General features: G+C 42.6%; 3 protein-coding genes across 21 annotated transcripts in view; 2 read left to right on the top strand and 1 right to left on the bottom strand.

Moving 5' to 3' along the window:
• Positions 1–1,755: 1,755 nt before the first annotated feature.
• Positions 1,756–6,855, top strand: gtf2f1 (general transcription factor IIF, polypeptide 1). 3 transcript variants are annotated; one of them, XM_088317420.1, is made up of 14 exons: positions 1,756–1,848; positions 2,716–2,763; positions 2,931–2,977; positions 3,333–3,405; positions 3,535–3,728; positions 3,818–3,988; positions 4,114–4,322; positions 4,407–4,551; positions 4,864–4,919; positions 5,015–5,122; positions 5,300–5,370; positions 5,524–5,665; positions 6,109–6,247; positions 6,370–6,855. In XM_088317420.1, exons 2-14 carry the CDS (start codon positions 2,752–2,754, stop codon positions 6,572–6,574), a joined length of 1,572 nt encoding a protein of 523 aa, XP_088173546.1. In that variant the 5' UTR covers positions 1,756–1,848; positions 2,716–2,751; the 3' UTR covers positions 6,575–6,855. The 3 variants fall into 3 exon arrangements, with proteins under 3 accessions (XP_088173546.1, XP_088173547.1, XP_088173545.1); XM_088317421.1 differs by having other exon boundaries at positions 1,831–1,945; positions 4,867–4,919; XM_088317419.1 differs by having other exon boundaries at positions 1,831–1,945.
• Positions 6,856–7,061: 206 nt separating this feature from the next.
• Positions 7,062–8,337, bottom strand: alkbh7 (alkB homolog 7, RNA demethylase). The gene is made up of 4 exons (XM_088317422.1): positions 7,937–8,337; positions 7,621–7,794; positions 7,406–7,530; positions 7,062–7,327 (listed from the first exon to the last, which is right to left on the bottom strand). Exons 1-4 carry the CDS (start codon positions 8,210–8,212, stop codon positions 7,207–7,209), a joined length of 696 nt encoding a protein of 231 aa, XP_088173548.1. The 5' UTR covers positions 8,213–8,337; the 3' UTR covers positions 7,062–7,206.
• Positions 8,338–9,074: 737 nt separating this feature from the next.
• cacna1aa (calcium voltage-gated channel subunit alpha1 Aa) overlaps positions 9,075–24,407 on the top strand; it is a 61,687-nt gene continuing 46,354 nt past the window's right edge. For 7 of the 17 annotated variants that reach the window (XM_088316488.1, XM_088316482.1, XM_088316480.1 and 4 more), the window contains exons 1-3: positions 11,829–13,612; positions 23,541–23,646; positions 23,956–24,095. In XM_088316488.1, coding sequence (XP_088172614.1) covers positions 13,257–13,612; positions 23,541–23,646; positions 23,956–24,095 — 602 coding nt within the window. In that variant the 5' untranslated portion in view covers positions 11,829–13,256. Of the gene's footprint in view, positions 9,143–11,824; positions 13,613–23,540; positions 23,647–23,955; positions 24,096–24,407 lie in introns of those variants that run through there. The other 10 variants (XM_088316487.1, XM_088316483.1, XM_088316486.1 and 7 more) reach the window with 6 other exon arrangements.

Here is a 24,407-nt window from a genome sequence, read left to right as displayed (position 1 = left end):
ATGTGTTTGAGGTACAACTACCTATCAGAACCAAGCGAGTTTTGACCTTCATCACATCCAATGAATTCTAATCTTCGGAAGACATTTTGGACAATCCCGTTGGACTTTTCCCGTGCCAACAGCAAAGCCCTTTAAAAACATCCCTGGATGAAAGAACCATGTCAAACACATTTAGGATGAATGCAAACTGAGATTACAAACCAGTAACCTCTGGTGCATTCAACTTCTGTACCTCCTAATCCTTAGGTGTAACATCACATTTACCAGAGAGGAGGAATTTACAAACCTGTCCCTAGACCTGTTACCTGGCTGTGGAACAGTTGAAGAAATGCTTGAAAATTATCTAAAGGTAACCTAAGATATCCAATGACTTGTTGGTGACTACCCCAGGGAGTGAAAGAAGGCTATTCTCCGGTTTTTGTGCAGAAGACACAGGTGGAGTTTCAATGCGACTGTGGTTCCAACACATCATTGCAGACCTCTTCCTTTATTAGCCTGCCAAGGTAAATCACATTTGATCCATCTCTAGAACGATTTCCGAAACGGACTAAAATAGGATACCCTGTGAGTGGTGTCACGTAGAAGATATTAAAAACTATCTATTCCCTTCCCCCACTCATGTAATCAATCCCTTCTTCCCCCCCCCCGATCTAGAGTGCTGGTCTTGCACCTGAAGCGCTTTGTATTTTTTTCAGTGTTTGGGTCAATAAAGGTACGTCGGCCTATTTTCATTTCCAAGGACTTGGTGCTCCCATGGAAACAGGTAATGCCAGATAAAAAAAAATCAGCAACTTCAAAGCAACAAGTTAGAAATGAAGAAGTTGTGAAACTATATATTCAGACTTTTGGTTTGTTCCAGGGCGTGGCCTGCTACAGTTTGGTGAGCATCATCAATCATCATGGTTTTACTACAAGCAGTGGTAAGATAATCGGCCTAACTATGCTTCTTTATCCGTACCGTACAGTGGAGTTATCTTTTGTTTGTTTATTCACAAGACTACACTACTAAACTCAGCAAATGTGAAGATCAATAAATATTTTAAGGGGCTAATATTTCATTTTTATTTAGGGCACTATATCAGCGATGGAGTCGATCCAGCTGTGGAGGAGCAAGACCTGTCTGATCGCTGGTTTACCTACAATGACCTAGATGTCCAAGAAACAAGTTGCGCCTCTGTGTGTGACAAGCGACAAACTACTGCCTATGTCCTATTTTACAGAAGGCATGAGTAGAAGAACCTGCAACTCAACACCATGGTGGTGTTAGGTACTCTGCTTCACTCTTATTCCGAGGGCCAAGTGCCCAAAGACTAGATGAGGTGGCTACAATGTCAATGTCTCTTACTTCTAAGTGAGGACAGTACCAAAGGGTGCGACAACCAGAGTGTCCACACAGCTGTACAGACGTTTGCTTCCAGAGCTGTTACCGTTTGTAGAGGTGAGTCAAGTATTATTATTGCGGGTAACCAGAGCTGGGCAGTCCGTCCCGGGTGCCCATTTTTGGGACAGGGGATTGGGATGTTCCGTTTCCACCCCAGGGATGGACTGCACAGCTCTGCTAAATTATTCTCACAAGTTGAACGTTTTGTTTTTGTTTTTTGTTTTTTGTGAACCAGGTGAGTGTAACACTTCAAGTGTTCAGAAGGCTTTATCTAATACCAAAAAAATAAATAAAAAAACGAACTAACACAAAAAAAATACTACAAATCTTTATGACTCACCTAGCCGATCTGGACCTCCAACATTGCGTCCAAACGAATACCGATCACGTGATCGACCACTACGGAACCTTTTCCATGCGCTTGTTTCCTACCGGCAACATATACCAACGGACCAACGAGTGCGCCGGTAAATTGCCACCGTAAAACAAACGTCTCGTCTTTGAGCATGCATATTGGTTATATTTTGTTTGATTTTCCCCTGTCCATTTCCTGCTAGGCATAACGTAAGTTTGCGCAATTGCTGAATGTTTATAAAATAGCGTTGCACATCGATGGAATTGTTGCAGTTAATTTAGAATCGGTATCTCATGTTAATTGTGCAAACAGTTCCGTCCAGTGTATATAAATAATTTAAATAAACAAAACAAATACTATTGGAGTGCGTTAGCCAATTAATTTTCCTAGCAAAAGGGCCTTTAGGCTTCCTCGAACGGTCGAGGGCCAAACTAACAAGCTACTCGATTGTGTTGAAGATTAGTTTGCCTTCCTATAAAGCGGTAGATTAGTTTAATTTCATTACATACAGCAGCAAATCGTACTGTTTTGATAACTGCTATTCGTATGGCGATTGTGCGATTTTTTTACCATTAGTCGAAATGACAAACTCATGAACGTGGCACAATTTAATCAAAGTTAAAATCGAAACAAAACAAAAACAGTGTTTGCAATGTGCACCAATTATTCTATATTTTGTAAAGTGGACTTACATTTTGAGCACCAACCGCTAAGCGGCAGTTCCTTTAGATTCTGAAATCTCCATCTGCGCAAATGCGACACTTGCCTCCGCCGTGCAGCAAATACGAATTGTAAATGTTCTTTCACTGAGCTCACGTTCACCTGCTTGTGACAAATTCAGTTTCAAATGAAACAATGCAAATTCAATTAATGTAATTCAAGTGCAAAAAAACTGCTGACTCCGATTTATATGGTCACCGACTCAGCTGGCTCCAGTTCACCTGATTATATAACCATAGTTCTACTTTTCTCTTTTAAGTGTACCTCGAAGTTGGAGTCAAAATAACAAAACATCATGGCATCACTGGTGAGTAGGGGTTTATGGCTAAGTGGCTTCTCACTGCAATCAATGTGACTCATTTTATTTAGTTGTGTTCATTTTATTTATATTTTGTTAAAATATATTTGAGAGGCTGCTGACTTGGGGGTGGCGAGCAATGGAAAATTGTAAAAAAAAAAATGTTTGTGTTGCAGGGGAGTAGCAGTTCTCCAGGCACTGAATACGTTGTGCGAATCCCTAAGTAAGTAACATGCATCACATCAAATGTGCAAAATATATTATATAAATAAAATACATTTGCTATTAAAATATTTTATCTGTTTATCTGGTATGAACCGCTGCTACACTAACATAGCTCTATAAAATAAATCATATTGTGATACTTTTATTTAAATAAAAAATATCTTGTCATTTCCATGCTAGCCATTAAACTAAAATGAATGTGTAGTAAATTAATAATAAAGAAATAAAATAAACAACAAAAACCTCTGCTCACTGAACACTTCACTTATGTGATTCCTGTATACATTAAATGAGTGTTTTAAAATGTGCTGTCTGTTTTTCCAACCCCACTGTCTGTTTTTCCAACCCCACAGAAATACTAACAAGAAATACAACATAATGGCTTTTAACGCCGGAGACAAAGTCAACTGTTCAACGTGGACACAGGTAATAATGTTGAACGTTAATAGAATGATGGTCTGAGCTGTCAGTATTGACAAACGAAGAGAATCTAAAAAAAAAAAAGGTGTTCTTTGTTTTAAAAATAAAAAATAACTGAACTCCTTTCCCTCTCAGGCTCGCATGGAGAGAGACATGAGTGCTCGGAAGATATATGGTGAAGAAGAAACACAGGAGGGCGCCGCTGGCAGCGAGTTTCGCAAAAAGCAGCGCGAGGGGGCGCGCCGGAAGAAGCTTGGCATTGTGACACGCGAGTTCAAAGTTGAGGACCAGCCTTGGATCCTTAAAGTCAACGGCAAGGCTGGAAAAAGGTGTCATGGAAAAACACAACATCTTTTACCTTTTGCCCCATAACGTTATCTTAAGGTAGACTCTCTCTCTCTCTGTCTGTCGATATAAGGTTTAAAGGTCTGAAAAAGGGAGGTGTCGCCGAGAATGCATCCTACTACATCTTCACCCAGTGTCCCGATGGAGCCTTCGAAGCCTTTCCTGTTCACGGCTGGTACAACTTCACTCCGGTGGCGAAGCACAGAACTCTCACTGCGGAGGAAGCTGAGGAGGAGTGGGGCAGGTGAGAAAGGGGAAATGAAAGTGTGTAAGGATGGAGGTTGAAATCTCAGATGCAGCCTCCTTGTGTAGAGTTTGGAAGTTCTGAAATTATCCATGGATGTGTAAATTTTACATCGACGTACGCAGGAGGAACAAGGTAGTGAATCACTTCAGCATCATGCTTCAGCGACGTCTACGCGAGCAAACGCAGGATGACGAGGAAGAGGATGAGAGTGAGAAATCGGCGAAGAAGAAGAAGAAGAAGGGCGGCGGCCGAGGGGGCGACCTGCGCATTCACGATATGGAAGATGATTTTGAGATGAGCAGTGATGAAAGCGACAACAGTATGGGCGAAGGTGAGGAGGAGCGCACTCGATGATGGGTTCTCCAACTCCTTGCGGGGAAGATACGGAAGCATGTGAAAATTTCTTTGCTTTTAGACGGAGAAGGCAAGACAAAAGCCAAGACGAAAACAGAGAAAGGAAAGTCAAACAAAAAGAAGAGCAATGACAAAGACGCTTTGGAAGACAGTGATGATGGTGACTACGAGGGTCTCGAGGTGGATTACATGTCTGATGAAAGCAGGTCAGATCCGGAACATTCACATTTATAATATTTTTTTTTTTTTAACTCAATATTGGTAAAAAAAAAAATGTGTGTGTGGCTTTCTGGCAAATAGCCTTAATAGCCAACTTTGTGTTCAGTCTCATTGACGGATTAAAAACGTCAAAGATCCTTTTTTTTTTTTTTTTAACTTGGCTGGTAGTGATAAAGATAAAGATAAAGATGTCCTTTATTAGTCCCACAATGGGGAAATTTGAAGTGTTACAGCAGCAAAGATATAGATCACACAGAGTGATCTTGAGTTAATAAGTCATTTATTTTGTCTTCTCTCAGCAGTTCAGAGGAAGAACCTGAAAAAGGAAGGCCCAGTAAAGAAGACGTCCCTAAAGGTCAAACCAGTATATTATGATGGTGTCAAACGCTAAGACAAATGCATTCCGTGTGCTTAAAGATATATATATATATATATATTTTTTAACTTCAGGGATCGATGAGGCCTCAGAAAGCGAAGAAGAGAGCGAAGAAGAGGAGGCAGAGGAGGAAGAGGAAGGAAAGAAAACACAGGCGCAGACTGAAAAGAAGAAGAAAAAAGGTACAGACTTGACAGAAACAAAACCAGATCAGTCGGGTCTGAAATGTACTTGTACTCTTAAAAAAATATACTAGACACCTTTCAGTGTGATGCTTCAATATTAAACAGTTAAAATAAAAAGCACTCTACGAAAAAACAAACGTTTGCCAATCTTGTGTATTCAAATGTGTTTTACAGACAGCGGCGGCGAATCGGACAGCTCGGACGACAGTGACATCGAAGGAGAAATGGCCTCCGCTTTATTTATGGTGGTTGGTGTGTGTGTGGATGAATAAGTGAATAGATTAGCTTCAAAATATCGAGTATCATTTGGATTAAATATGACAGTGTCTGTAAGAAAAATAAATATTGAAGCAATTGTGGCTATCTACAATGAATGTTCTTGTTCGCTCTCTTTGTAGAAGAAGCGCACGCCTCCAAAACGTGGAGGTGGGCGTGGCTCCGCCGGAAGCTCCAGAACTGGCAGCCGGCCGGGGACGCCATCCATAGACACTGCCGCCACCTCCAACACACTTCGTGCTGCTGCCAGCAAGCTAGAGCAAGGTTCGTATATTATTGACTTTCAGGAAGTGAGAAAAAAAAAAAAGTCTTGTTAGACTATCCAAGACGTTATTGTGCTTTAGTTGGATGTGATCTGCTGGGTTGTGATGGGAAAGTGACGCTTCAAATTTGCTTCATAAACCAGTTGTATTTTTTGACTCCTCTCGATAACACTCTGTTTAACATTTGGCGAAAAGCAGTCTTACCGTTTCTTGCACCCCTTTATTTAAACCAACAGTGCCATCTAGAGGAGTTAGAAAAAAATACAACTGGTTCATGAAACAAACTTGAAGCTTCATTCAATCACTACAGCAGGTCGCAAAATAACGTTTTCTTTTGTCGTATTTCTACTAAAATAAAGCTATCTCTTCCGAGGGCACACTTTAGAATTGTTTGACATGACATTCTCAGAGTACCGGTGCCAATCGGATCTCACTTTGCAACAGGTAAAAGACAGACGCAAGGGCCAGCAACAGACTCGCCAGCTGCCAAAAGGCTCAAGATGGACCCCAGCAGTCAGAGCCCCGCTCCCTCTGGGAAGAGCACGCCTCAACCCCCATCAGGAAAATCTACTCCCAGTTCCAGGTATTGGTATCACTCATTTATGCCTCCTTGTGCTGTCAGTTAATTTTGCAATGACAACAATGTAAATGGAAGGGCTCCGAGAGTTGGCTTGAACTCGTGTTTTCCGTCCCGCTATGCCACAGTGATGTACACCTAACGGAAGAAGCGGTCCGCCGATACCTGATCCGGAAACCGATGACCACAAAAGACTTGCTGAAGAAATTCCATACCAAGCGCACAGGCCTGAGCAGTGAGCAGACTGTCAACGTGCTGGCGCAGATTCTGAAGTGCCTCAATCCCGAGCGCAAAAACGTTAACGATAAAATGCATTTTTATCTCACGGAATGAACACGGGGGGAGAGCGGGGATAGGCTTCAGATCACCGGCGGCCCTTTTAAAGAAAAGCGCTGTGGAAAATGGATGGTTGGAATAAACAACGAGAAAAGGGGATGGAGGGAAGTGAAGGCATCCTTTGGTAGTTTTTTTGGTTATTGTTGTGACTTTTTTCCCCTAAACCATTAACTTCAGATATAGCAACAGAAATAATGTTGAGAAAAAAAGCTACTACTGTTTACTATTAGGAACTTAGTTGATAGAATTAAGTCTTCAAATAAAACATTTTTGTCATATAAGGGTCTTAAGGCATGTTTTTTATTTGAATGTAAAGTATTTAATTTATTGTTAGGTTAATCTGTTCCTCATACTACATCCCCAAAATCTTTTATGCCACTTTCTAGCAAAGATTTGTCACAATTTATCCAAATGAAACTTTGCAGGACTGCAATCTTGACCTTGAGCTTGTTATTCTAATCCATGAAAATATGGACTCTGAACATGCTTGACACACCCAATACTGTATTTTCATCAAATATAAATTAAGTCTTACACACTTCATTGGGATGACATCAACCAATGAAGGCCTTTTACGGTGTCTTTGGAGCGCAGGTAGAATTTCTATCCCAGGTGAACTGAAGTGCGTTTTAAGCCGGAAGGTTACGACAAATAACAGAGATGCGTCGCTCTCGAGGCACTTTCTGTCCATTAAACAAAGACTCCTCATCTTTTAAGATCGCATGAGTGAAGTCGTATCTGGCCTGGTCCCTGTAATATAGACGGAAGATAGCGCTAAAGCGAATTGTAGGGATAGTAACAATAAGTTATGTGTGATCTGTGCTAAACCTTAGAATGTAGAGGGAGCGTCTGGGCAGCAGCAGGTCAAGCCACTCGCTCGGAGCATCTTCTTTGACTAAGCGCATGACGCTATCTGAGAGAAGACTCAACCCAGTGATGGTGCTGCCACAGAACTGAAAAGAAAATACACAAAATAAGGGCACGGTTGTCATAAACTGCTCTGTATATCTTAAATTGTATGAATCTTAATGAATGTCATTTACCTTGACACTGTCAATGTGAGGTTTGATATAGCCAGCTTTGTCTATGTCGAGGACGTGGACGGGCCCAAGAAGTGAGCTTCCAGAGGCAAACGCTGCCGATCGTACACGGGCTAAGATGGTCTGGCACGCTGCACCCCACGTCACACGTTCAGTTTCTCTGTATCCATGAATAGCCTAAATGGGAGGAGGTGAGCTCAGAAAGCATGTATAAGTGGGGTTAGTCGTACTTTTTTTTCCCCCCAGCATGTGCACACCATAGATGCATCACATAGTGAATGAAATTGAATGAGTGTATTATCTAATAAACGGGACTTACATCATCCCAGTGATCAAATTCGTAACGTTTCTTCTTCAAACTAGGTTCCAGTTCTCGCAAGAGGTCAGCCTCTTCCTCCTCTGTGATGAAGGCCCTCCTCACCTCCACCTGTGTCCCCAGTCTCTGCACCAGATCCCGGCTTGACCCGACCATCACCAGAGACCCTTCCCCTTCACATTTCAGGCCGCTGTCTGCCAAAGCGCTCAGGTAACGAACGGGACTTCTATAAAACGCTGTCGTGCGGGCGCTTTTCGCCAAATTCAGTAATAGTTTCATATTTATGTCCACTATATAATCTTTACACTCTTATGTTTAGTTTTACCTTTGTATTGTTATTATTTTGGTGCTTCGATTGAACTAACAGCGTAGGACGCCATATTTAAAATCGTGATGCATTTTGGGTAGCGTCGTCAGAGGAAAATTGTGATACTGCAGTTCTTCATTATGACCACAAGATGTCAGTAAAAAACCTTAATTTAAACTCACGTCATTTTTCTTTTCTTTTTTTGTCTTTAGCCTCACAGTACCTTTCCGATGACTCCAAAAAGGCGTTTGGTAATACACCCACAGCATATATTCACGTTAACGTCACATCATTGGACATATGTCGTCACTGCACATTATTCTCTCTGTAGAGGTTTAATTTCTGCTGATGGGCCAAAATCATTTCCTGTTATTAATTAACACGTATTTTTGTCTATGACCTAATCATGCGTGTGTAGATAACATTTCAACGCACCCATGGTGCAGTGAGCGTTCGTGTGTGGTGAACTTCTTAGATAAACTGATGACTTCATCCTTACAAAATATTCCCCAAGAAAAAGAAAACAAAAAAATGGACCTACTTAGTACTCGGGACATGCAACCTTTTCTCTGCTCACTGTATTGTAAGACATGGTGGTACATAAAGACTGCACAGAATAATAGACAGTATACCTGGTACCAAATTATATATAAAAGTGAATGTTGGTGATACTGCTGATCTGCATTGAGATATTTTGTGCCAAAGAACCAGTTAGGGATTTAGAGAATGAACTGGGATAACTGGGGAAGTATTTTTCAATATACTAAATGCTTTGTCTTGCACATGCAGTAAAGGAGAGAGTCAAAGTGACATGGCTTTGTACAGGAGTATCATCTGGTGCCTTGCTCAACGGCACATCAGTGATCCTCAGGAAATCATCCAGCCGCCACATTCCATCCAAAGTAAGTAAGAGTTTTTTTTTTTTTGCATCCATGGCAAGTCTATTTATCCTGTCCAGAGCAGGTTTTAAACCTGAGGCCTTTTCATTACGAATCAACCACTACCACAGCTTTATTCATTCTCGATGTTAAAATAATACATTATGCTTACTACACACGTAACAGACATGTTCAAACAACATCGCTTATACAAAGATTATTAGTGTCCCCTCTGTAAGCCTGCTGGTGGTCTCGGTCAGTGAGCATCTGCAATAAATCTTATGCCCCCACTCCGACACACATATACACAGTTCTCACACACACACGTGCGATTGATGTGGTACCTACTTCACTGGTGAATGCCAAGCTGCTGCCTCCAGCCTTCATCATCCTTCTGTTTTCAATGTATTATAACTGGTTCCGAATGCAATTTTGAATTTTAAAAGTGGCAATTTTGTGGTACTTTAATAACAAACCAGCAGGGATGCATTTTTGGGTTTGTGCAAAATATTCGTAATAATCAAAATCAACCAATGAAATGTGTAGTGTGACTGATAATACATCAAGTCCATTAGTTGTTTTTCCAGTGTAATGTGTCGTTGACTGATATTTGTATCCAACATCCCTTTTTATTGTTGCAATGACGTGGATTCATCTTGCAGCGGTTTACATCTCAAGTCTACTTCGGATGGAGTGAGTTCAGCAGGGGCGGAGTGCACTACAAGCATCCAGCCATTGAATTATTCAGTCTTATGAATCATTGAATCACGACACTCCTTTTTCGGCCTCCCCTCACATCTCAAGACACAGCCAGCTACCCGCCGTTTTTTTTTTACATTGACCGAGAAATACATACGCCGCTTGCCTCGTCTTAAACCTTTTAGGGTCACTTTGGTAAAAAGGAAAAATATCGCACTGTAGATATGATGTTCTGTCGGAAGCATACTTTTTGTAGTTACAGCCAAAAAGCGCAACCTTAACCGCTCTAAATAGTGGCAGGTGCATGCTAACTCCCACCAGAATTTAAACGTGATTAGTTAATTTGTAATAAGGGGCACGCATGTGCAAACAGATTTAACTATTTCGCTTCATATCACTTGGCATTTTATTTGGGGTGTGTAGACTTCATCTATCAACCTATCTTAGTGATGGGTAAATAAAGCTTCAAATCTGCTTCAAGAACCAGTTGTAGTATTTCTGGACTCCTATAGATGGCGCTCTCTGTTCAAAATTGGGCTGAAAGCACACTGACCTGCCATTTTTTAAACCCTTTATTTAAATCAACAGAGGCCATCTAGAGGACTCAAAAATACAACGACTGGTTCATGAAGCAAATTTGAAGCTTCATTTTCCCATCACTAATCTATCTGTCTGTCTGTCTGTCTGTCCGCATGCCCTTGTGGTGGGGTCATGGAGCCTCTCCCAGTCGGAAGCATTGCTTAAATGGACACAAAGCTAAACGATCGCTTTGCTTTCTGCCGTATCAGATAGACGTTTAAGGTCGTGCTGTTATTGATTGTAGTCTGCACGAGGAAGGTTTCTCTCCCGTTTCAATCTCTAGCACGGGGCGAATTAATTCTCCCGGTCGCCCTTAAATATGTATCGTCATTTCCCATTCACAGAGGCAACTATTTCTGGAGTCAATCAATTAGGAAACATAATAGATTTTGAAGAAAGGTTGTACTGTGATGTTGGGGGGCTACAGTTGCTGTCATGCTTATGAGAGTGACTCTCTCCAGAATGCCCCCCCCCACATACACACACCTGTCATACAAGAAATCCATAATTTAATGAATTTAATGCATTCTTTGGTCCCAATGTCAAATAATTCATAGCTAGTTATGGCCCTGATGGACAGGGACTCGAATGAGTGGTTCACAAGGTAGTCGTCACTGGGAATGAGCTCAAAGTAATTTATGTATAAAGTATATTATGTTATGAATCATGGGTTTTTGTAATATTCACCATTTGGCAACAGGGGGTGATTACTCTCGGCGTTCCCCCCAAGCAATACCACTGCGGTTATAGTTGTAAAAGGCACAATTACTGACATAGCTCTAAACTTGTGAGTGTGATTGGTTGTTTGTCTTGCAACCAGTCCAGGGTGCACCCCACTTCTCACCCCGAATCAGCTAATGAGCGTGAACAGAAAATAAAATCCATGGATGAATGTACTTAGCAGTTTGTGCAGTAAGTTGCTTATTTGTGATTCGATGGTTATCGTCTCATTGTTTTCTCTTTACCATCACGACCATTACTAAAATAAAACACGCTTGTGTTCACTGAGCAGACGTCTCATAAGATTTTGACGACATGCTTAACATTGTTTAACTCGCAAGTTGTGTTTATTGAGACATAATTCTTCCCAGAAAAGAAAAAAAATCTTAATTATACTCCAATTCTTGGGCGCACAAGTCTCTGGAGGCGTTGCTGTATGTTGTGCATGGCAAAATAATGGCACACCTTGCAGACTCGAGGGGAGGGGAGGAAAGGTGGCCAACTTGGGGAGGGTGGTGGGGTAGAGAAGAGCGCTCTCCTCCTCCATTAATTTCCAAATGTCTGTTACTAAGAATAGCCTCCCTCCTCTTCCTTCCATCTCGAACAAACACACGACTTGCATACGCCCGCGCACGTCATTCTGGCGCCGTTGCAGGTGCGCACGTGTACGCGCCGCATACAACCAACACCCCTTTTCCGCTGCGCATGCATTTGACAATTTCTATGCGCATTCGCGTGATTTTTTGGGGGGGGGAATACAGATTCAAGGAGGGGCGTCAGCATTTTCGTTCGATAAGGTGACGTGAACCAGGGTTTGGTTATAGCGCGCTGCTGAAGCAGGCTGCGAAAGGCATACGCGTGCGCAAGTATAGGCGCTTGCGTCATAATGTTTGTGCGGCTCCAGCGCTCCCAGTATGGCGCACACATACCCTGTGCGGCTGTAGTTTAGACACACACCGCTTCTATCGTTTCTTTCATGATTGTCTCGATCCATCTATCCAGCCAGCCAGCCAGCCAGCCAGCCCTCCCTCCATTCCTGCGTCCCTCTCCTTCTCCTCCCCTTGGGGCTGCTGGTGGAGGAAGCCACCCCCCGCCACCTCCACCATACACTCCAATGAGAGCGAGAGGACGCTCTCGCAGGACATCCAAGCGGTCCAAGAGGACGGAGGTTCGACTCGATCGGGACACGGTGAGAGACTTCGTCCATGGGAGGGTGTAAGACGGCGGGGAAGAGGTCGTCCCACGCGTGTCTTTGACGCCGTGTCCTCTCCGTCCATGGATGGCTAAGCAGGTGTTGCAAGCAGGGAAGGAGGATGCTGTTCGTTGCTCTCATCTCCACTACGACGGCATGGACATTTGAAAGCAACATGGAATTCTCCGTCTTTCCCCCTTTTGCACGCTGTTTTGTATTTTTAAACCAATGACATTTTATTTTTCGCCCCCCCCCCCCTCTCTCGCTCTCGCGTTCGAGATCGTCCACTTTAAAGGTAAAAAATTAACAGTGCCACACTGCCACGTTATCGCAACACGACCAAATATTGCGGATGTTTGAGAAATAATTAAATAAATAATGGTAGGATTTTATTTCCAATGCTTTATTTAAGTGGACGCCGTGGTTTCAGGGAGGAAGAATTGCACCATCTGACCACTAAACGTTTTTTAAACATTCGATGCCGTGAATGTGATTTATTAGGCCGTGAGAGGCGTCTGTACTGTCATGGCATGTTGTCATGACAGTGAAGAAGTAAATCTTGTGTCGCCTGTGTAGCGTTTTTTTGATGCAGGAGGCATGACGAGCCACGGTTCGTGTTGAATAAGTCCCCATGATCTGGTGGTGGGGGTTCGTCTTCAGAGTTTGGACCGATCCAAGACGACTGTAGGTCTTGAGACGCCCTTGAGTGCGAGCTAAAGACCAAACATTTGATTCCCTTGCTCCCACCGTTGGCCCCTGGAAAAGACGTAAAGGCAAGGTGGTCCCTGCGTGGGCCCCCAGGTTGCTTAAACCAGAAGCTGCAGAACCTCGACCCATTTAAACGTATGAGATGTTCTGATCCGGATGGGATGTAATGTGTGGCTGTGCAGCTGAGCACCGGTCTCCTTCTCCGCTGCTTCGTCAAGATTGGCTTCTGGTTTCCAGAGAATGGCGCGGTTTGGTGACGAGGTACCAGCCAGGTACGGTGGAGGGCCCGGTGGAGGAGGCCCAGGTGGTCGTGGTGGAGGCAGACAAGGAGGACCACACGGACATGGACACGGTCATGGTCACGGACATGGGCACGGACACGGGCATGCCCACGGACATGGGATGGGCCACGGGCCACCCGGGGGGCCAGGAGCCCAGAGAATGTACAAGCAATCCATGGCGCAAAGGGCCCGGACTATGGCCTTGTACAACCCGATACCAGTACGCCAGAACTGCTTCACTGTCAACCGCTCCTTGTTTATTTTCAGTGAAGACAACTTTGTGAGAAAATACGCCAAAAAGATCACCGAATGGCCATATCCTTTACCTGCACTGTTGTAAGTACAACCCCACTGGAGAGCAGGTAGGCTCATCACGACGGCGTGAATGACGAAAGTCTAACAAGAATCCCCGTCCACGTGACTGAGGCCGGACTTGTTATTTACGCTTAATGAAAAGGTGGCGGCAGAAACTGCAGCCCCCTTTTTAGGAGCTGTTGATCGGCATCAATCACTTCTGTTTGTAATTCCGCGTCACATCATGTGGAAGCTTGATATATGATGCCTGAATGGTCTCTGTGAATATCTGTGTGTGTGTGTGCGAGTGTGTGTATGTCATTTGTATTTTGATACAGATAGGAGGGGTGTGGGTGGTATCTAGGGGGTGCTGCTGGTTGCTGATGTCAGCAAGTAGATTAGGAGAAAGAAATGGGAGAGGAGGGGAGTGGTGATACCATGTGAGAAAAAAATCATCTTCAGTGTGAGGGTGTATGTGGTATACCTGTATTTAGTCATTTGTGGGGACAAAGATTTGTCCACATAGCTGTGCTTCGGGGACCTCTCGTGGTTTGAGGACCCCAATGAGCTGTCCCCACAAGAGCAATGAGAATTGACTAATTTCAAGTTGTGTTTGTGTGTTCATATGACAATTCTGCTGGTGTCTGTCAATTTAATGCATGTGTGAGCATGAAGGCATAACCATCTTTTGAATTTTTCAGTGTGTTGTTGCCTTTGATTTTATTCATTAGACGAAAAAGGATTCACGTTCATCCGCATCAATGTGCCTTCATTTCCCTCTCAGTATGCACACGTGTGTGCAATTTCATCTTTCCTAAATCTGCACATCGCACCATTCCGTACAAATGAATAGCGAGTGATTTCTCCATTTTTCAAGTTGCATGTGCTGTTCTTCGGAATCTGCGCGGATGAAAGTTTTTGCTTTGCGAGCGTTGATGACGCCAGTCGAAATTGGAGTAATGATTGTATTGATCGCTGCCGATGCTTGAGCTGTGACATAACTACACGCACTAATTGGGCTGCTCCAGTGAAACACAGGAGCTACTTATATGCTTATGATTCAGAGTCTATTTACTAAACGACTGAGCTGTTCGCAAGGTGTCTGCGGTTGTCTCACGTGGATTTAGACTACATACGGTAAAGTTGGTGTGAAAGCAATTCCTCATACAGGGATGGTAAAGGTGGAAAACTAATCTTAATAGCGTTAGAAAGAGTGAAATTTCTGATGATTGCTTATCAATAATGAGGTCATCTCAGGTAACCGCAGACTATGTCGTGTATTCAGGGCAGTGTGTATTCAACAACAGCAGATATACCTGTAATGGGATTACTTCCGTGCACTATCCTAAAGTGCTTCGAAATAAAATCAACACAGCTCGTTTTGCGAAAAAAAAAAAAAAATGTCTGGTTTATTTCAAGCGGTGTCGTTTGCAGCCAGTGACCAGACTCATGTTGTTTGTGATGTTTCACGAGTGATCTGCGTGAATGAATGCAATGAAGGAAAATATGTCTTCATGCACCATGATGCATGTGTCTCAGTGGACTCGTTGAGAGCCTTTATTTATTTGTGAACTGACTTTGGACACCGGGGAGTGACGCATAAATAACAACGCGCTCACGTCCCCGTTTAGACGGACATTTTTATGGCTGTTTAATTATAATCGGCATACTTTAAGGATGCAATTTTGTGTAATTGTAGGAGGCGGGGGGAAACAATATAGACACGTGGAACGTTTGGGTACCACTCCTGGATTTGAAAAATAATAATAATAAAATAATTATATATATATATATATATATATATATATATATATATATATATATATATATATTATTTTTTTTTTTATAATTTTTTTTTTCTTTTGGGGGGGGTCGGGGGGGGCATCCAGATTAATTGTCTTTGTTCTGCATCTTAATTTTTTTTCACAAAAACCTGGAATTGACCATGGGTGTGTATCCTTTTTTTTTTTTTTAGATCGTTCATGCCTTGTAGCTCGCGTATTACGTCACATCGCATGACTCCACAATAACGCTGAATGGCCGACGACAGTTTTTGTCACTCACTCCATTATCATGTCACACGCAGCGCTTTGCTGAAGCTAAATAGGCCATCCATTGGACCTTGGAATTGAAATCATGCCCTCCTTCTTACATTTGACCCCATGTTACCTTTTGACATTGCCGAATGGATATGAGGTGTCATACCGTGGCAATGTGTGTGTGCTTTTATTCTTTTTTTGTTTCTTTTATTCATTTAAGTTGTGTCATTTAAATCCGTTTTTCGAATGCGACTACATAGACCCGTGCTGAGTGCGTCATCCAATTACATGTTTTTTTTTTTTCCCCGCCCTGCTGTTGTAAATGGAGAGGAAGTCAATACGCTCAACTATGATCCCCGTACAAATGTCCAAGTGAAGAATAAAAGGTTTTATTTGATCATTGTAGACATCTCATGAGGTCTCCATTGCTTTGCACCACAGCGAACGAGCTTTTTGGCTGCACCGTCCAAAGAAAGATGAGAAGATAATTAGGAAAATGGATCGGAAGGGTTGGACAGTGAAAGACAGTCACTCCCCAAACGAAGAGACAAAGAGCGAGGGGGGGGGGGCTTTCTTGTTTTGGGGTGGACATAAAGTCCGTGATCTGTGTTTACTGCAGAATCTAAATTATTTATTGTTTTTTTTCTGCAGCATGCAAGTGTCAGTTGCTAACTACTCAGAACAAAGATCCCATCTGTATGTGTGTGAGGTTATACGTGCCTCGGTATTTCGGTGCTTTTTCCGTTTGTTTACAAGTTGGTTATATCTTGTAGTGGCTGTTCTCCAACTCCTCAATCTGAAGTCGTTATCTGTCATCCCGTAGCATCTTAAAGATAACCGGATTTGTAGTAACCCAATCTCATTAAAATCCAATTGATCAGGTGGTTTGTCAAGTTTGCTGCTTCGGCGGAAGTGGAGTTGGATGGAGCGGAGGCATTCGTGAGGGGGTAACTGCGTCGAAGGATAAATAGCTGGTTGGGAATATATGAAATGTTTGGATGCATGATGTCTGATCAATGGATGAACAACCAGGCTGTGTAGATGGGAAAAAAAATGAGTGAAAGGATGAATTGAATTTGATGGCCAGCCATGTGCACGTCTGTCCTTTTACCATATTTAAAGAATCATTTAATCCAACGTTTGACTGCAATGACAACGCTGTCGAGTTATATGAAATGATCAAGAGGTAACGCGTCAAACTGTCTGTCTGCTTCTAAATCATTAACCACAATGCAGTGAAGATTCAAACACTCGGGGCGTGCGTTCCTGTTTGGGCGCTGATGGAGATGCCATAACGGCTGTAAATATAAAAAGAGTGCAACCTCGTGTCTCAAAGGCCTGAAAGATTTTTCCACGCCGCTTTTTCTCTGTGACATGTGAGCACTCATGGCTAACAACGAGGCACTCTAAAATAGCTTACTTTTTCCGAAAGGAAGATACAGTTTAAGGGTTTAGGCAGAGTTTGTGCTGGTTGAGTGTGTTGGCTCTCACGAAAACGCAAACGGTCGTCGTTAAAATAAAGTGTTTTATTATTGGTCACAAATTAATATGAGAATACTTGTGAAATGTTTCGTCAGAACTTCTGTCAGTTCTCTTATCTTTCAGGCTCGTTCTACTAATTTTAACAATCAGAAGACTGTATTTTCACAGTTTAGACTATTAAAGGGGAAGTCAACCCCAAAATTGTCTTTACAAAAATATGTTCCATACAGGCCCGCTACTTGAAACATGGCATTCTGATTAATATGATGTTTGCGGAATATGAGTTAAGCAGTAAAACCCACCTGTTTTTAGCCAAATCAGGGGGCGGCCATTTTGTCTTTTCTGTCAACTGAAAATGACATCACAGTTGCTCAGGATTTCAAATAACCAATCATGACTCATCTTAAGAAAACCATGTGAGCCAACAGAAATGACAAAATGGCCGCCCCCTGAGAAGGCGAAAAACGGGTGTATCTTGCTGCTTAACTCCAAATCCACAAATGCAATATTAATCAGAATGCATGTATAGGCTTGTGAACATTTTATCGCAAATAATTTTTGCATGCGCGTAGGGAACGTTACATGCTTTAAGCCCCGCCCCCTGGCGTTCAGAAGGCATGAAATAGAAAAAGTCACCCAGTGTATCTAATTATGTGTGCCAAAGAGGCCTAAATCTAACATTTTCACTGGCACTTTCATCCTCATGATGAACACATCCCTCCTAGACACATCTACACAAACACACTTTTAAACCTGTACCCCCTTTTGGCCCCCCCCCCCCCCCTTCCCCAATCTCTGACTGATAGGACCTGAGGCTTTCTCGTCACTTCTCGCCACTCTCTACCTGCACATTTTCTCTCTCGCATCAACCTGATCCGTCATCCCTCCCCACTTCCTCCTCCTTCCCGTCACCGCTGTCCCGCTCAGTCTCCTCACCACTACGTCTTGTCCTTCCTCTAAAGGGCTGCTTTGGCTTTTTATGATGCTAATTTAAGCATTGTGGAGGTGTTATGATCCCGACAGCTGCGAGTCGTGTTTGGTTTGGCGTGTGCGCCGCTGCGTGCGTGTATGCGTTGATGCATGCATGTGTATTTGTCCTCGAGGTTCAATATGCCTAACTCGTAGCTTTTCACTGTCTGGTAATAAATGTGTGAATTGATCCATAGCCTAAGTTCCTTCAGGCACTGGGGAGCTCATTGAATCTCAAATATCACATGCTGCATGTAGTGTGCTGAAATGTTGTCATTTTTTTAAATTGAGCAGATTTTAGAAAATATTAGCTAAGCAGGGTGTGTGCGTATTTTCTTAAAATACGCTTGCGTGCCCAATTTACTGGTGGAGAGCACTGAGACCATTCAAAGTAGACAGCAAAGTAAAATTCTCTCTCTCTCTCTCTCTCTCTCTCTCTCGGTATCGTTCCATTTCTCCCATCCCAGGTAAAATGAATGTACTTTTCGACGTCTATATCCGTCAATGGCAGCGAATGATTGAACAGAGATTAAATGGCAGATGTTTCAAAACACCTCAAAGTACAGCAATTCTTGTAGACTTTCAAGGAATATCTCATGGTTTAATTGATAAATTTTAAAAACATGTCAAATGTTTTATCTGGTTTTAATCCCGCAAACCTGACATTTGAAAAGGGGTGTGTAGACTGCGGTTAGAGTTTTTGTGGATGGAGAGAGGCCAGTGACGTGGGGCAGAGCTATTTTGGGGGTTTGGGATACGTGACGAGAGAAGAAATAGAGGCAGATAGTGCGTGATGGATTGATTTTCTCATGCCTGTGTTCTTTGGTCACGTGCTACGGCTGCTACTAGATAAAAATGTGCTGGCACACACACACACACACTTACTGTCAAGAGAAAAAAAAAGTACGTAAATACATTTGTTTAAATCAGCACACTCCGTCACTTACTATTACCTCGAAGATTATGCAAAGAAACATGCTAGGCTGAGATTGCACGCAGCTCACACACATACCGGCGTCAGCATGTTGTGAAAGTGGCAATTCAGCTGGATTTGGGTGATGAGAGGGGGCAGTGGCAGGAGGGCTGAGGCATTCACAACATTGGCAGTATAGAATATACAGAAGGAGCAGAGGAGGGTGCCTGCAAGGACTAAAACACTGATTGATGCTAAATCCTTCTGAGAGAGGCCAAGTAGGGCTAAACTAGCCTTTGGGCTCACCAATTTGTCAAGCAATGTAGTCAAAAATGGTGCCAATGTGCTATGAATGTAAACTCGTTACATCATTGTTGCCAATTTTGAGGGGGAAAATTGATTTTTAATTGTATTTGACAATATTAACTCATTTGCTGCCATTGACGGATATAGAAGCCAAAATGTGCATTAATTTTACCCGGGCTGGTCAGGAATGACGAATATATTTTTCCTTGTGCAATAATATCACTAAAGCATTTTCCCTTTGATTTTTAAGGGATACCTCAGGTCAGAAGAAACAATTTTCATGCCATCAACCTAATCCTCAATTCATCATCATGCGGACGGAACAAAATACAGTCAAGCAATCCGTTCATCTATTTTGGATGATGACATGAGTTAGCATTCTTATAATGAAATGAGTTTTGAACAGCCAAATGAAATGGATTCCTAGCCATCTCGCCAAAAATAATAAAGAACCTCGTAAAATGTAACACGAAAAATGGACATGGTAGTTTGTGTAAGAGCACAAAAAGGCCACTTGCTTGTTCCGTTTAATATGAAGGCTGGCGCCTTCCCAAATGGGAGCAGCTGGTCCGTCCTCCATTGGCCGACACGTTGAGCTGTGTAGTGAAGTGGAATCTGTGCACGTGTGTGCGTGTGCGTGGATGGCCAAATGATGCTTGAAGAAGAGGTGTTATAGTGGGGCAGGACTGTCAAGGTTAATAAAAGGGTAGACCATTTGAGTGTGCATTATATAAGATTGTGCGTATGCATATCGCCACCTATTGGTGCACAGGGGTCGCTATTAAAGGGGAAGTCAACTTCGAAAACTTATTTGTAATAAAATTTTCAATGTGGTTTCACTGGTCTAAACATTGCATTCTGCTTAATATTGCATTTGTGGAATATGAGTTAAGCAGCAAAATCCACGTTTTTAGCCATCTCCGGGGGCGGCCATTTTGTCACTTCCTGGAATAGGATTCAAATATGAAATGTGGATATTGTGTGACTTATCATATTACATACTTAACTTATTTCCAATTAAAATTTACACCATGGAAATGTATTTCTCCCTGTCTATGCAGCATTCCAACAAGCCTTCAGAAATGACCGTCATGATGAGATCTTTTCAAGTTGTCATTTGTCTATTTCGATGTGTCCTGATCTGGCCTTTTTAATAATTTTTCCAATAATTTTCCATTTGAAAAGTGATGTTATTCTAAATTTTCAGCAAATAAGTAAAATTAAAGGTAACATTTTAAAATTGAAAAAAGGTCCACACCTCCTCAGATGTTTATCTCAGTTTCTATTGTTTATCTTTTAAATCGCTCCGGCGTCAAGTGGAATCCTCGTACCTCAAAAATAATCACTTTTTAGGAGACGCCCCAAAACATCAAAAGTTCAGGCCATTTTAACACTTTAGAATGGTCAATAATTTGTAAAACTAACACCCACATGTGTTAATTGACCAATAATATAAATTTTTGAAAAAGATTATCAAATTGTGACATGGGAGTTTTTGGCATGACACTCGTGACATATTACCCATTTTATACTATAATAGTAAAATTATTGGCATCAGCATAAACAATTTCCAATCATGCCTCATGCTCTTTTTTTTTGCAACATATGTTCTTGTGGCGTTGCGGGAATGTGTGAAGTGTGTCTAAAGATGGAGTCGTGCAGTGATGACACACAGTACGGTAGCACAGTGTCACATGCAGTATAATGTATCGTTTCCCTCCCACTCTCCTGCATATAACCCCCCCCCCCCCTCCCCTTTTTTTCACAGTCCTTGTGTGTGTTCTGCCACTAACCTACTTTCCACACAGCTCATGAGGAAAAAAAAAATACCGCAATACTCTCACACCCCTCTCCGTCTTGCGTTATCCCGCATCTGAGCGCTCTTTTTTGCTCCTCTCTCTTACTCTTCATACCCTCCACCTCTCTTCTCTTCCTCTTTTATCCCCTCCTCACTCTTTTCAATCACGTCTGTGCCCACAGGTCATTTTCTTTCTCTCGCTTTCATGTCACTCTCTATGTATGCCCCTCCCCTTCTTAATACTCGGCCCTTTCTCTCTTTCTGGCTGCCTTTGCATCTGCTGACGCTGCATCTCTTCTTACCCTCTCGCTTTCTTTTTCGATATTGGACAGAGATGGCATGATGGAGATAGAGATGATTGATGGGCTCAGCAAGCCCAGTCAGAGAAAGGTAGAGTGACAGGAAGGGAAAAAAGACAAAAAGGCGAGGAAAAATAGGAGTGAGGTAGTTTGGGGATTTTGAGGCTGACAACACGACAAAGGAAAATGTTTAACGTACCGATCGTGTGCTTGTTTGCCACTTTGCGTCATCGTGAACATTTAAGGGGGATTGCTAGTCACTTCTTGGCAAGATAGATAGATGCTTCCACAAACACACGCGGACATGAAACACAGTGGGGAAGTCAAACAGGAAGACGAAGAAGCTTAAAGAGCGAGCATCTCATCTCCCTTCCTCTCAATTCTTTTCTTGCTTTTGAGTCACTGTTATATATAGCCGTGAGAAAGGCGCAGGAAGCGATTCATTATTGAAGGTTTATGGCAAAGTGAGAGTCATTTATTCATGTGCAGGAATTTGTGTGTGCGTGTGTGTGTTTATGTATGTGTGTGTGGGCACTTTAAGCAGGTTAAAGATGGAGATCATAATACGAAAGGGTTTCAAACTCACATATCTTCCGTTTTTCACCTTTTGTCAGCTACAACCTTCTCAAACACACACACACACGCACACACACACACGCAAGACTTGCACTTGCTACGGGCCAGTCCGGCTAATTGGGTGGAGCCCTGAGCTTCCCACAGACGCGTGCCTGTTAATGGCCATCAAGCACGTTATAAGCTCGGACCAGACTATTAAGTTAACACCTGGAGCTGCTTTTGGTTTTGCCTCAAATCGGAACCGGAGGAAAAACACATGTGCAGTGTATTACATGTTTATAAACTTGAATGCAAAAGCAGGTACAGACTTGTATGGTGTATGCACATATGATTTATGATTCCGTAAATAGCTTCCTCCTCCCCCCCTGCCATGGCAATAGTTGCTCCCAACGGAGTTGAGCGCATAGGAAAGAAGTGAAGGGAAGAAGAGATGAACGGGAGAGATTGATTATGTACATGTTTAACAGATTTGTAAAATATAGGGCGTGGCATTTTAATTTTTGTCTAGTTTACCGTGTTTGGGAATTCAGCATTCCGGGAGACCCAGGACGTTTTTTTGTTACACGCTCGCAGTGCATGTGACAATTAGGTGACTGAACGTTGACTAAACCTTCGATCAACTAAAAGCAGGTCTAAGTTGTGGTGCATGTTGTGTAATGAGATTTTGGTGGATTTGATCAAAAACTGCGGGTAGATTATGTGCTTTGCTGATGTGTGTGATGGATGTCATCGTATAGTTTTTATAAATATGACAACAGCAAGGGTGGACTTGACTACAGTCCTGGTTCATGATAGTACTCATTTTTTTAGAGGTATTTAATAAGCAGTGTGGAATTGCCCCGTATCATAGTGTTTCTATAGAAGTCAACTTTGCTTCATCATCCTTCCTGCATCCGTTTTCTAATGGACATCCTGTTCAGGGTCACGTGTGCGCTTGATCCTGTCCCATCTGACTTTAGGTGAGAGGCGAGAAACCCTTTTTGACTCATCACCAGTCAGTTAGATTTTTAGTCCCATCAAATTGGAAAAACACCACCCCTCTCGACCTGGATCTCATAAGAGCAATCGCTATTTACAACATAGTAGGTTAGTCGCCCATTGTTGTGGCCAGTGAACTTCTCGAGCGATCTTGTGTCAGGCAAAGCATTCTTCTCCCCCACAGCTCAAGCACCAGCGTCAACAGCGCCAGAGAGTGTGTGCTCGAAAGCGATGGTGACAAACACAATTAGATGTCTTTCTTCTTATTTCACCATCTCTCGCTATCTGTCTCACTCCCTGACTAGCCTTAAGACGTTATGTACACGGAGCCAAATGGTGATGTCACAATAAATCTCACTCACTGCATGGGCATGCTGGTGTGCCAGAATGCATTCGTGCGTGTGTGTGTGTGTGCGTGTTGCAAATATCAGTCAATGCATGATAAATCCCAAATGAATTCACGTATTATCAGTGTTGGTAAAAATCTTCATATGACAAACAAATTTCATGCCGGATTCAAAATGAATCATGTATTCAATATCAGTTCTACTTTAGGGATTATTAATTTTCCTTAGCTCACTTCCGTCACTCCATTTGAGTGGATGATTCTCGCCACCATCATTGCCAACTGCATCGTCCTAGCGCTGGAACAACATTTGCCTGATGGTGACAAGACGCCACTGTCAGAACGTTTGGTAAGAGACGGCACACAAATGATGTAACTTTTCAATTTACCATATTTTCCAGACTATAAGGTGCACCTGGATGTAACAACTTTGCTAATTAAAACAGAACATACCCAAGAGAAAAAAAAAAAATGAAGATTTATTTAGCGTATGTTCTGAACTCTACAGCGCCCCTACTGGTGAAAAAAATATCCACAGAAAAGCCGCACCGTTGTATTAGCCGCATGGTTCAAAATCTAGGAAAAAATAGCGGCTTATAGTCCGGAAAATATGTCTTCTTTCCTTAACCTGTCTGGTGTTCTTCTCCCTTGTCCTCAGGATGCTACAGAGATGTATTTCATTGGGATCTTCTGTTTCGAATCTGGTATAAAGATCCTGGCTCTGGGGTTCGCCTTCCACAAGAACTCGTACCTGAGGAATGGATGGAACGTTATGGACTTTGTGGTGGTGCTCACAGGGTAAGTGATAAACTCATTCCTATTGCGGGGTAGCTAAATATATCAAACGCACATTATGTGCACGATGTTATCAAAACATGAGGTCAGGATCAGCTGCCATGTCTCTCTCTGTGTGCTGCGTGTGTGTGTGTGCCCTTTTCCTCTAATGAATGGCCCCATCCTGAGCAAGGCAGCAGTCAGATCACAGAACAGATCCGCAGGCAGCCAGCAGCCTGGGTAGTGAACAAATGCCACAACAATAAAGTGCACGGAGAGTGGGTGCGGGTGGAGTGTGTGGGGGGGGGGGTCAGCTCTGAGGGAACGAACATCGAA

Source organism: Idiotropiscis lumnitzeri, chromosome 15, assembly GCF_059441095.1.
Source record: "Idiotropiscis lumnitzeri isolate Australia: NSW breed Sydney's pygmy pipehorse chromosome 15, RoL_Ilum_1.0, whole genome shotgun sequence".
Classification (NCBI taxonomy): Eukaryota; Metazoa; Chordata; class Actinopteri; order Syngnathiformes; family Syngnathidae; genus Idiotropiscis; species Idiotropiscis lumnitzeri.
Note: the sequence above shows the minus strand (reverse complement) of the source record. Positions and strands in the feature narration are given on the sequence as shown.